Raw genomic sequence first — 12,235 nt, 5'->3', positions numbered from 1 at the left:
ATCTATAGGATCTTCCTAATTAGAGGAAGATTGATACATAATATTTTATTTTATTTTATTTTTCCCTAGGTTTCCTAGTTTTCCTATTTCCCTTTTTAGGAGAACTAGATTATTACAAATAGAAGGTTTGAGAATGTATTTTTTATGATTTGAGAATAACAATAAGTCTCATTTTAAACTGTAAGAGCTTGGAAGTATATCGTTATGGAGATTTCATGAAGTAAATCATATGTTAAATTATGTTCATTGCATATCAGTAATTTCACCTTCTATTATTCCAATGATTTCTACAATTTACAGTGTTTCACATGCTACTTTGCAGTATTCTGTATCAAGAAATTGACTATATAAATGAAGGACAAAATGCTGACAGATTCCGACGAGATTTTAGAAACATAAAGTGGGTTCGGATACCTGTAAGTTTCTTGCTCCAACACTAACATAACATCCAATTCCAACCTGTGTCTAACAATTCTATTTTACTATATTGGGATTATATTGCCTTAAAGGTGTTGACCATAGAGTATGTTCTAGGTTTTCCTCTTCACTTATGCCTATGAACTTTATTTACAACTGCTCGTAACTCTGATTTCTTCTGTCACAGTTATCAAAATAGACCTGGTCGATACATTAACTTCTCGTGGCTATGATCGACTACGAATCTCATCACGTGCTACTGAGGCTTACCTGATTCTGGTGCACAATCTCATAAGTGTAAATATTTGCCATTCTTGTTTTAGTTTGTAAAATTCTTAATTCTGGTCTGTAAATACTTAGTTTTTTTTTTATGCTTTTAGAATTTGTTTTAGGTTGTAGGATTAGACTTTATTTTTTCTTTTAGTTTCTGTAATTAGAATTCATATTAGGATTTTCTTTCTCTTCTTATATTCTTGCCTTTTATTTCATGCATTGGATATTCTTTAATTTGTGTTTTAGCATTAGCAATTGTCTTGGGTNTTTCTCATTTTCATGTTCTGTTTTAGTCTTTGTAAATATGCATTTGCTTTAGAATTTTTTTTCATTATAGGTTCTGTTTAGGTTTCTATTTTACTTTTCAATCTGTTTTAGGATAAATTCTTTTATATTGTTTCTGTAAATAGAGCTAAGTGTAGGTTNCTTTTATTTCTCTAATTTTGCTTCTTCATTTTAGCTCCCTAGGTTCTTATCTATTCATTGCTAGTGTTAGGATTTTCTTAAGCTCTTGTTCTTTTAAATTTGAATTTGTTTTAGTTTGTTAGGCTCTTTTTAGGTTGCATTATGTCTATCTAGTCTTAGATTTTATAGGTTGTATAAAGTTTTAGGTCATTCTGTTAGATAATTCTAGGTTCTTTTTGAGTTCTATTTCATTCCTTTCTCAATTCTTTGCTGATTTACTCATTTCTCAGTTTTATTTCTCTTAATTAGAACTGTTAATGTAATTCTTTGCTTTAGATTCAAGTAGAGGTATTCCTAGCTTTGGTTTTTGCATCTGAGTTCAGTTTAATTAAGCATTTTTGCATATAAGAGGGTAGCAAGTCAGTTTTGACAATTTATTAACCTGGAGAGATTTTGGGCCAATTTTTTTCTTTCTAGTGTGATTTCATGCATGTTTAATTTTCATTCTGATTTTGCATTGATTCTTTGTGAAAAGCTTGCTCTTAGTGGACTCTAGACATGANTTAGGCATTGTTTCTTACCATCCATAACCATTTAGTTTTATCATTTCAGTTCTGACCATTGTACCCTAACTTTGAGCCTTAGTTATTTTCTTTGTTTCCATTCAGTACAAGCCTTATTCCCCATCATTACGCAACGTGTAGAAGCTGTGAGGGGGATGGAGGATCTAGGAACTCAGTGAGTGCAAAAGAGAAAAGAAAGGCCAAGAAAAAAAAAAAGGGAAATCTGGTTGTGTTGGAAAAAAAAAAAAGAAAAAGAGCAGGTCTGGAAAAAGAGCAAAAGTGCAAAATTACAAAAAAAAAAAGAGACCTGAGTAGAAGTAAAAACCAGAAAGAGAAAAAAAAATTGAATTGGCCAAAGATAGACATACAGGGCACTGAGTTTTAGTTTTAGGTTCTTCCTTCTTCTTCACAGTTTCTACTTCCATTAAGCCTTGTGTTTTCGTAGCCTTCATACCATTACATTACAAGCCAATAAAGTCCTTCTGATCTAGATGAAACCAAAGAGCTGAGCATGGTCACTTAGAGTCCTTTCAAAGTTAAGAATAGAGGTTGACATGTCATGACTTAGTAAAACAGGATAGCCTTGAACACTGGAGTGAATATGAGTGCAAACACTTCCTGTGAGGTTGAAACTGACTTATGCTTTTCTGCTTATGTTCTTTGCTGAAATTAGTTGAATTTGATTGTTTTTCCACTTCCTAGGATTGTTGATGTTGAGATATAAGGTTGAGAAATATCATTGTGCAGTTTCTGATTGAAAGAAGTGGCTGGAAGTGATTGAATTGGCAAGAAGAATTGAGTTGTGAATAAGTTTTACTGTTTCTGAGTTTTGTTTTGAGTCTTCTTCTCTTTAGTTTGAGTCTTGGTTTTCTTGTTTTTCTTCCTAGTTTTTCCCTGTCCAGGAGGACAGTTCCTTAAGTTTTGAGTCTTCTTCTCTTTAGTTCTTCCTTTCATAATACATGTGTAATCCTGTTTTGAACATATTTGTTTTGTCTGTGCTGATTAGGAAACCTTACTCACTCACGCATTGAGGGCTATGTGCCTCTTAAGTGTGGGGGTGATAAGGTATAGGTTGAAATTTCTTACATATCTGTTTTGTCTCTGCTAGTTAGGAAACCTTACTCACTCACGCATTGAGGGCAATGTGCCTCTTAAGTGAGGGTGGTAAGGTATAGGTTTAAATTTCTTGTTCTGATGTAATTAATTCTCTGTTAATATCTCTTTTTGTAGTAAAAATTAAGGGTAATTTTTTTTTTCTGAGCTTCTTTAACTTTAGTTTTAGGTTTTATTGAGTTTATAAATACATAGTGTAGATTTCCATTCTTGTTTTAAGTTTGTAAAATACCAAATTCTAGTTTGTAAATTCCTAGTTTTTGCTATTTTTAGGATCTGTTTTAGATTGTAGAATTGATTAGACTCTATTTTTGCTTATAGTTGCTCTAATTAGAATTCATATTTCGATCTTTATCTATTCTATATTTGTTGTTTGTTTCACATTCTTTTTTAGCTTTTGTAAATAGGAATGTGCTTTAGGACTCTTTTCCTTATAGGTTCTGGTTTTTAAATTTTTATTAGGAATTGCTTAGGTTCTTTTGCTTATAGGTTCTTTATTAGGATTATTTTCCTTATATGTTTAGTTTTTAGACTTGTAACAAGGATTTGTTTAGCTTAATATCATTCCATTTTTTTCTTTCTATTGCCTCTATTTTTGGGATGTATTCTATGTTCTATTTCATTGTGTTTGGATCTGTTTAGTTTCAATTCCCAGTTTTAGATTGTTTTCCATTATATAGGATTCGTTTAGGTTACTTATAGGAGGAATTGATTAGGTTCTACATAGTTTCTATTTTTAGAGTTGTTTTAGGTTCCTTTCATTTTTCTATTTTTGTTTCCCCATTTAGGTAATGGACCCCCCTTGGTGGTGACTGATTAAGTTTACATGATTATTTCATCTCTATCTTAAATGTGTGATATTGTGTACCTTGGCTAAAAAAAGCAGTGCCTTCTGATCCCATAATATTTTGAAAGGAAAATCAGCATTTGTTTCTCTGTTTTACTAGTTGGTATTATTCTGATTCTTTTGGTCATTTGAAACTATTAAGTTTGTACTGATAGCACTTTATTCTGTCCTCTGCGGCACTGCCTATATCATCTCTCTTTCCATTCTTTTATTTCATGGTGAGTTTAGCTATCAATTGAACTCGATGTATATTTTGATCTTGTGACATTGTTCGAAGTTCTATGAATAATGTTTAAACATTATTGTTGGAAGTTCTTTGAATACATTTTACTTTAATACTTGGAATATGCTAGAGTCCATTTTTTAGTGATTCCTGCTCTTAGTTCTGTTTTGTCATTTGTTATGAAATACTTACAAAACTAAAGCTGTGATTAATTTTAACTTTATTTCATGGATGAGTATTATACATATCCAGATTCCTCAATGATGGAACGTTTATTTTCAGGTAAGGGATTTTAATATTGCGAAAACAGAAGCTGATATCAGTTCTTATGCTGGTTATATTGGTAAGATTACTTCTATCATTATCATTTTTTTTGAAGTCTTCAACAATGCTTGCAAGTTACTTACTAGGGAGGCCTGTATGATGAAAATGTTTTAGGCTCTTCATTCATGCTTGAGAGATGATTGACATCTGTATTATGGGGAGTTGTTGCTGATCGTTGTGGTAGAAAGCCTGTAATGTTTACAGGGGTTGTGGTGGTGTAAGTATATCTTTTAATGGATTGGTAATTTCTTTAAGTTATTTGTTCAGCTTCATATAAATCTCAGTGCTTACATGATTTCAGTGTCATTTTCTCCTCACTATTTGGCCTTAGTACTAGTTTTTGGATGGCTCTTACTACAAGATATCTTCTTGGAAGTTTAAATGGTATGCTTGGACCAGTGAAGGTATCATATTTTTAACCCCAAATAGTTAGCACTTTCTATATTTCCTAGTCAATCTAGTTCAAATCTCCGGTTGTACATGTTTGTTTGCTAACTCCTTTATTTAACAGGCCTATTGCCACTGAAATTTTTCGAGATGAACACCATGCTCTGGACTATCAACAGTTAGCATCATCATCCCTTTTATATTATTACTTCTTAGAACCCAAGAATAATTTAGTGTGATTTGAATTTAGGTCAGTGCAGCTTGGGGCACAGGTTTAATCATTGGCCCAACATTGGGAGGCTATTTGGCTCAGGTACTCTTTACAATCTTTGCCATCTAGAGTATAACAATCTGATGCACCTGCATAAAAAGCCTTTGATTTGGTGTATATTATAAGATGAGTTTGTTTTTCAATTGAAAGACTTCTGGCTTATTCAGAAAGTCAATGCCTGAAATTCTGTATTTGATTGAGAATAGAAATTTTTACAGTATGGTCTCATGCATCTAGGAAAAATGGTATCATGCATGTTCTGTTGTTTTTTTTTTTTTTTTTACATTTTGCATTGATAAGTACTCAAGTTTTTGTGAGTGTGGGTATTGTGCAGATATATCACATGTTTATCTAATACTTAGGGAAANTTTTCATTGTAGCCAATAGAGAAATACCCACATTTATTTTCAAAGGGTTCCATTTGGGATAAGTAAGTGGTCTATTGGATTCGATTTTCTGTTTCAAAATCATTACTATTGTGTTTAGTACCGATTGTCTGCTCAAACATTGCTATTGTGTTTATGGAAACCAAAGTAATTTTTCTGAGATTTTTTAATTTTTAATTTAGTTTTTATATCCATTAATGTGCAATCTACAAACATAGGAAATATAACTATGGCTTATTGCAAATGTACCCCATTAATTTGCTTTTAATATGAAGTTTATGTTTAAAGTTATTTTTTTTTCGAAATACATACCATAAATTTTAATATTACAATATCCACAATGTTGACACTAGTGTTCTGATTTCAATATGGAATCCTTTGCAGTACCTTTTAAGGAGTTATGGGAATGATATAATTAACATCCACCATTGCTGCTACCATCAATTAAGAGTATTAATCCATCTAAACAGGTAGCATTTCATTTGTTAAATTAAATGTTCATCATGCTTCCTTCCTAATTAACCATGAAATGTTTAATATGATTTATTATCTTGGCAAGGTCGTTTATGCAGGAATATTTTTATTCTTATTTAGTTTTTTTTAACCTTTCATGAGATGGATAAACATTTCTTAAAAGGGTTCCTATGATTGCAATATACTGTCATGTTCTATACTGATGTAGCATATCATATTGTTTCAAAAGAATAAGATTAAATGTACATTAAACCCCATCATATTGTTGCTGGAGCTACAGATCTTGCTGCCAAGTTTTTGAATATTTAACATCATTTTGTTATTTATATGCTTGGTAAATTCAATTATTATTTTGTTATTTCATAACTTTATTGCTTTCTTTGAACCTTATAGTCTTGTTCTCTCATTGTATCAGTGCTATTGTTATTTTGAATACTTGTTCATTAATTTTTCTTTCAAAACTGCATGTTGATTTTTCATTTGATCTTAATTTATTTACTTATTGATTTATTAGTTGTTTACCAATTAAAAGTTTTTTCCTCTTTAGGGTTCTATAGAAGGAGTTTTTGAATGCTTTCAAGACTTATCCAAGTTTAAAGATTATAATAAACGATTTAGGGATAAACGATTTGATGCAAAACATAAAATAAATTAATTTAAAAAACTGTCTTGAGTCTTCATGTATCATTTTAGAAGACTCTCCAACAATTGAAGTGAGAAAAACTTACAACTTATATTTACATATTAATAATAAGTATCTAGTATTAGATTCTAAAGATTGAAACTAATTTCATTTATATATATTTTTCTCTCTTTAGTGATGAAATATCATTATATATCATCATTATATCATTATTTTTCTCTCTTTAGTAATAAAATAATTGTAATTAATCAAAATATATCATCACTATATTATTATTTTTACTATAAAAACATATTTTAATTTCAATTTTCACAAATGTGTCCCCGGAATTTATGTTACCATATTAATAACAACAGTAATTTAAAACTGTAAGTCAATTTAATGAAAATATAAATCTGCAAAGTAGAATCAAACACCTGACCTAGACTAGCAGCAGCAATTGGTCGATCTGCAGAGTTGAAATCAAATATTTGCAATAGCACAAGACCAGCCATTCCGTTTTCCATCTACCTTTGCCTTTGTTCTCAGGGCTTTTTCAACACTTGAAGGTATGCATCTTCTCAATTGGGAAATTCTCCTACAAAAAAATTGAACATGTCCCAGTTTTATTATTAGGCAAAATCTCATAATATAATCTTCAATTTTTTTCTTTTTCCTCTGATATAACTATGTTAGCGTAGTAGAAATTAGAGGTAATTTTTTTTCTGGGTTGTGTTCATTTTAGGTCTGTATGTGTTTGTAAATATTTAGCTCATAGGTAGTGTAAATAGCCATATTGTTTCAGTTTGTAAATATTTGCTTCTAGTTTGTAAATACTTAATAAGAAATATAGTTCAGGATCATCTTCAATAGGCGCGTGGAGAGGTCCACAAGTGATGTGGAGGGTTCCGAACGATAATGTCAGCGTCGACGTCGATGGAGTAGAGAGATTTTTCGTGGGGCACGAGACATTGTACCTCCCGTATTTGCGCATCAAATGCAGCTTCGACGACGCCGGCGCAAAGGGCTCGCCCCGTGAATTGGTATTTAGTGAACGAGGCGACAAATGAACTGTGTCGGGGTAGCTGAGGTGCGGCGGCGAAGGTGATGGTGCAGTCAAAGTGGTTGGCGGTTTAATCTCATGATGAGATTGAGAGAGAGAAAGAGGGATCAATGTCGTCTTCGTAATGATCTTATAGCAATGATCTCATAACAGCGCCCACGACACGTAAAGGGTGATGGACATATATGTTTGTTGAGTTTAGAACAGGAAGATTTTGGAGTCAGATATGGTGACTCCACAGGAAAGGAAGAAGGGCTAAGGAAGTGGAGGAGCACCTTGTCGAATCTGATACCACAAATAAACTCTTTTGTTATTGTGATCAGTGCTGGAATGAATGGTGCCCTAACGGTAAGACTGTGATAGTCATCTACAGAGATAAAGGTTTTATATTTGGATTTTGTGAATTCCTCTACTTCAAAGCGCTGCCTGTGAAAGGCAACCAAAGAAACAAAATAAAATTCAAAGAAAGGGATTTAACCGTGAGAGAAAAAGTTGCGGTATTTCAGGAAAAGCACAGGAGAGAGAAAAAAAAAGTAAAGATTCCTTTGCCACGTCAGCTGAGAGTTAACTCTATTTCTGCCCATTTAATGGAAGGGACTCAATTCATACAATTTTGACAACTTTAAGACCTAATGTCTACATTTTTAAAACTGGGTATTAAACTGAAAATTACCACTAAACATAGGGACCAAACAAGTATTTAAACCTAAAAATTTTAGCTTCTTTAAGTGTTGTTTCACGTGTTAGTAATTCTGTTTTGGTTTTCTTAATTATTGTTTTAATCATTAGTAATTGTTTAGTTTTCATATCTTGTTTTAGTCTTTGTAAATATGCATTTGCTTTAGAATTCTTTTTTTTTTTTTTTATAGGATCTGTTTAGGCTGCTATTATGAATATTACAGCATCTTTACTTTTTGATCTGTTTTAGATAGTTTTTAGGTTGTTAAGGTTAGATTTCTTTTAGATTTGTTTCTTTAAATAAAACTGATTGTAAAATTTTTTCTGACTTTATTTCCCTGTTTTAGATTTTCACATTAGGTTTGGTTCTATGTCCTTGAAGCTGGTGTATAGGTTATATTATTCATTATGAGATTTCATGCTATAAACTTTGTTAATAAAATACTGTGTAGGATTATGGCAAGTGTCCAATTACTGGTGAACCACTTACTATGGATGATATTTTACCAATCAAGAGAGGGAAGGTATGGTGGTATTCTTCTAATATTGAGTGTGGATTTTGTTCTGAGACTAAGCCCTCTTGTTGTGCTTTACTTTTCAAAGAGTTTACTTGCAGTGTATTGGTCAACTCAGATGGGCCTGTCTCTTAATATTGGTTGGTTTAACTTGTCAATGTTGGTCAAGTTTTGTGTCTTGAATAAAGTAGTCTTGACAACTGATCATTCTTGTGCTGCAGATGTCTCAGCTAGGGCATTTTATGAGGCCATTCTTGTCCTTGACTTCGTTTTGAAGAATTTTAGACTCGATCTTCGCAGGCCTTTGCCCGATCAGGACCGAATTAAGGTATTGTGCTGCAAATTTGTGCCGTTCTTTATTGTTATTGAGTTACATTTTTCTCGTAAATGCATACTAATGAGATTTTTGTATTGTGCTCGATGATTGTGTGGTTTTTTATTCTTATTCTAGTGTTTTAGTCCATTTTCAAGTAAATCTGTTTTTGAGAAGGAGAAAGTCAGTGTAACCTTGGTGAAAATGCACAGTTGGGCTAAGCGAGGAGCAAATCCGATAAGCCATTTCTTTTCCTTTCTCTTAAGTAGTAGTACTTATAGGTTCTTTATGATAGTTAATATATTCTTAGTAAGTATATTAAACAGTAGAGTAGAACATTTCTATAAAAATAAAGAAGGTCAATTTTGATTTGTGGCCAATATGAACAAGTTCTTTTGTTTTTTAGTTTTGTAATTTTAGTTTTAATCTTTGTTTTTGTTCTTGTTCAATTCTGTATCTTTGCGTTTTTCAGTTTTTGTTGTGTACAAATTTGTTGATGTTTGATATGTACCTATATCTTTGTGTTGTTACAAAGCCTCTTAAGTGTATAGTTAAATTTTTGCTTTTGCTTTGATCCAACTGTTTTAGTACGTGCTTTTGTAGTAAAAATAGATGAATTTTTTTTGCTTAGTTGATTTTCTTTTTAGTTTAGGACTAATTGAGTTGTAAATATTAGCTTATAGGGTAGGATAAATAGTCATACTTAGTTTCGGTTTATAAATCCTTAGTTTTAGTTTGTAAATACTTACTTAGTCTTTGATGCTTTCAGAATCTGTTTTAGGATGTAGGATTAGGCTTTATTTTTATTACTATTTGGGATTTTCTTAGGCTATTTTTTTTTTCTTAAATAAAAGTCTGTTTTAGTTTAGCTAGGTTCATAGTTACTTCTTTTCTTATTTTCTTTTCATTTTACTATTTTATCTCGTAGAACTTTGATTTAAGAGATTTTTTAGCGTTTAGAAGAGCTTATTGTTGGATAGAAGAGCTTATTATTGTATAGGTTGTACATAGTTTAGGTCATGCTGTTAGACATTTTTAGGTTCTGTTAGGCTCTATTTCATACTTTTCTCTATTTCTTGCTGATTTAACTCTTTTCTAAGTTTCATTTCCTTTAATTAGAACGATTAATGATTTAACTATAAAACAATGCAAAACAAGTATAATATCGCTAAAAACAACTCTTGACTCTCTACAGACTCATTTATTGAGTTTTGCTTGATTCTAAACTCATTCCAAGTAGTAAAGGGTGTAATTTGGTCTAAATTAACATATATGAAAATAAATGTTTTTCAACCTTCATCAAAGTTCTGAATTGAAGGGAGTCTTTATCCTAAAATTGCTTCTGTTTGGCTGCAATTGTTTTCGTATGGCTGCAATTAATTGAATTGATTAGAATGCTGATTTCTGGAATTAAATTTATCTTGTGCAACTTTGACCTGATTGGAACCATTTGATTAGGGGAGTGAATTGGTTTAATTACCTCCATTTTGCAAATTGTTTCTGATAATTTTAAGCATTGTATGCTCTGCTTAGTTGATTTAAATATCTGTGCAGGTTTGGATTAATGAGAAATATAAAGCTAGTGCCATCTTACAATTTGAATAGCAATAAGGATTTTAGCTGGATCAAGTGTACAGGCCTAAGACAGCGAAGTGCTTATTACCATATAAATCTTTTATGCAATCTATTTGGATAAAGAGGTAAGTGATAGCAACTTGATTATATATGTTGCAGGATGGACCAGATCTGGATACGTGATTGTTTATGCTGCGTTTGAACACGGTTTTTGATCAAGAGTTCGTACAGCAGTGGGCTGTAGCAGTAGTGTACCAGCAGCGGGCTATAACAGTATTTGAGCCGTAGCATAGGATTACAATTTCTTCTTTTTTTTGTTTGTAATTGTATTTGTTTTGATAATCTGATTTGTAATGGGTTTGTTAGTCCACTGTTAGCAGCTTTAGATTTGTTTTAAAAGTTGCAATTTGTAATGGGTTTGTTATTGAATGTTCCATATTTATCTTTTCTTCCCAACCATTCTATCTTTTCAAAAATTGCAACTTTTAAAACATGGCAATCAAAAACTTAGAGTTATCTTTTTGTTATAGTTAACTCAAGACAGAAATAAATTTTCAAATGAACTAAGGTTTCTTTTTGATCATAATATTGAAAATTTCAAATTTAGAAAACCTTCTTCACATATTTCTTTGTATATCTTATTGGGTCAAATAAAGCTAATTAGATATATATTTGATGTTAATTGCATATTAATCTTTGATTCAGATGAACCATCAGATTTGAGGAGAAATCCTTTCCAAGGAGAAGGCGATAATGACTTGGGTCTAAGTCCAATTTTCTTAGTTTAGTATTTCGCTTATTTTTATTAGACATGTGTAAAATGTGTTAGGCATGTGGGACTTTTAATCCTATATATAGACATGTCAACACCTCTAGTATTTATATTTGAGATATTGAATTAAATTTTGTGTAGAGAGAACTTTAAAGTTTAATTCCTTGAAAGTCAAGGGTAGAGAATCCTAAAGGATCTCTAGCCACCTTCCATCACATTACCAATTCTCTCATTTTTCCATATTAGATTTCTCATTCCTCCACTAAAGCACTCTACCAATCATTACTGTCTCGTGGCGCGTTTGCTTTCCTCAAAGCCATTTCTTCTCACGCATTCGTTAACATACATCATCACTTTTCTCTCGTCAACATTTGAGAGATAATTTTTGCTCTTGCATTTGTCTTCCACGAGAGCATTTCCTCCATTGACCTTTGCTCCTACAGAGCCATCGTCAAGACATCCAATCGAAGCCTTTCTTCAATCTTTCAATCATTCTTTGGCATTTTGAGCCTCAGCTGCTAAGGTTTCCTAGATCCATCACCTACTGAGCCTTTTGACTGATTGAAACCTAATTTATCACCATTTTCACCATTGCTCTACATTTTCCACCGATCAACGACTCCTTCCATCGTTTAATTGGATGTCTTCATCGATTGAACTAGCCTAAATCTATTCATTAAATCATCTCGGAAAACCTTTTAGAATTCTTCCTACCTCGAACCCTAGCCTTTTTTCACCAATCAAATCAAACCTAAGTTGTCGTCTCTTGTTTCTGATGTGTTTTATCCGATTCAATAGCTCAATTCGTGGTAGACGTCAGGTCCTCGCTGATTTGCCTCGGCGCGGAGCTATCAACAACCACCACCACCATCACTTTCACCACCACCACTACCATCACTTCCACCACCTCCTCCTCCACCAGCACCACCACCATCACCTTCACCACCACCATTATGATTATTATTATGATTATAATAACAATAATAATAATAATAATAATAATAATAATATTAT

General features: G+C 32.1%; 1 protein-coding gene across 20 annotated transcripts; it reads left to right on the top strand.

Annotated features, from left to right (window-relative positions):
- The first annotated feature begins 322 nt into the window (after positions 1-322).
- Positions 323-10,817, top strand: LOC106778205 (protein argonaute 10). 20 transcript variants are annotated; one of them, XR_002666082.1, is made up of 9 exons: positions 323-416; positions 605-714; positions 4,124-4,184; positions 4,280-4,382; positions 4,497-4,569; positions 4,677-4,730; positions 4,803-4,865; positions 6,763-8,889; positions 10,429-10,817. XR_002666082.1 is itself a non-coding variant. In XM_022776096.1 (9 exons), exons 5-9 carry the CDS (start codon positions 7,699-7,701, stop codon positions 10,477-10,479), a joined length of 300 nt encoding a protein of 99 aa, XP_022631817.1. In that variant the 5' UTR covers positions 323-416; positions 605-714; positions 4,124-4,184; positions 4,280-4,865; positions 6,733-7,698; the 3' UTR covers positions 10,480-10,817. The 20 variants fall into 20 exon arrangements, 3 of the variants coding, with proteins under 3 accessions (XP_022631817.1, XP_022631816.1, XP_014521629.2); XR_002666080.1 differs by having other exon boundaries at positions 4,467-4,569; XM_022776096.1 differs by having other exon boundaries at positions 4,280-4,865; positions 6,733-7,716; positions 8,499-8,570; positions 8,650-8,701; positions 8,783-8,889.
- Positions 10,818-12,235: the final 1,418 nt, after the last annotated feature.

The sequence above is a fragment of the Vigna radiata genome, unplaced genomic scaffold (genome assembly GCF_000741045.1).
Source record: "Vigna radiata var. radiata cultivar VC1973A unplaced genomic scaffold, Vradiata_ver6 scaffold_537, whole genome shotgun sequence".
NCBI classification, from domain to species: Eukaryota; Viridiplantae; Streptophyta; class Magnoliopsida; order Fabales; family Fabaceae; genus Vigna; species Vigna radiata.
Note: the sequence above shows the minus strand (reverse complement) of the source record. Positions and strands in the feature narration are given on the sequence as shown.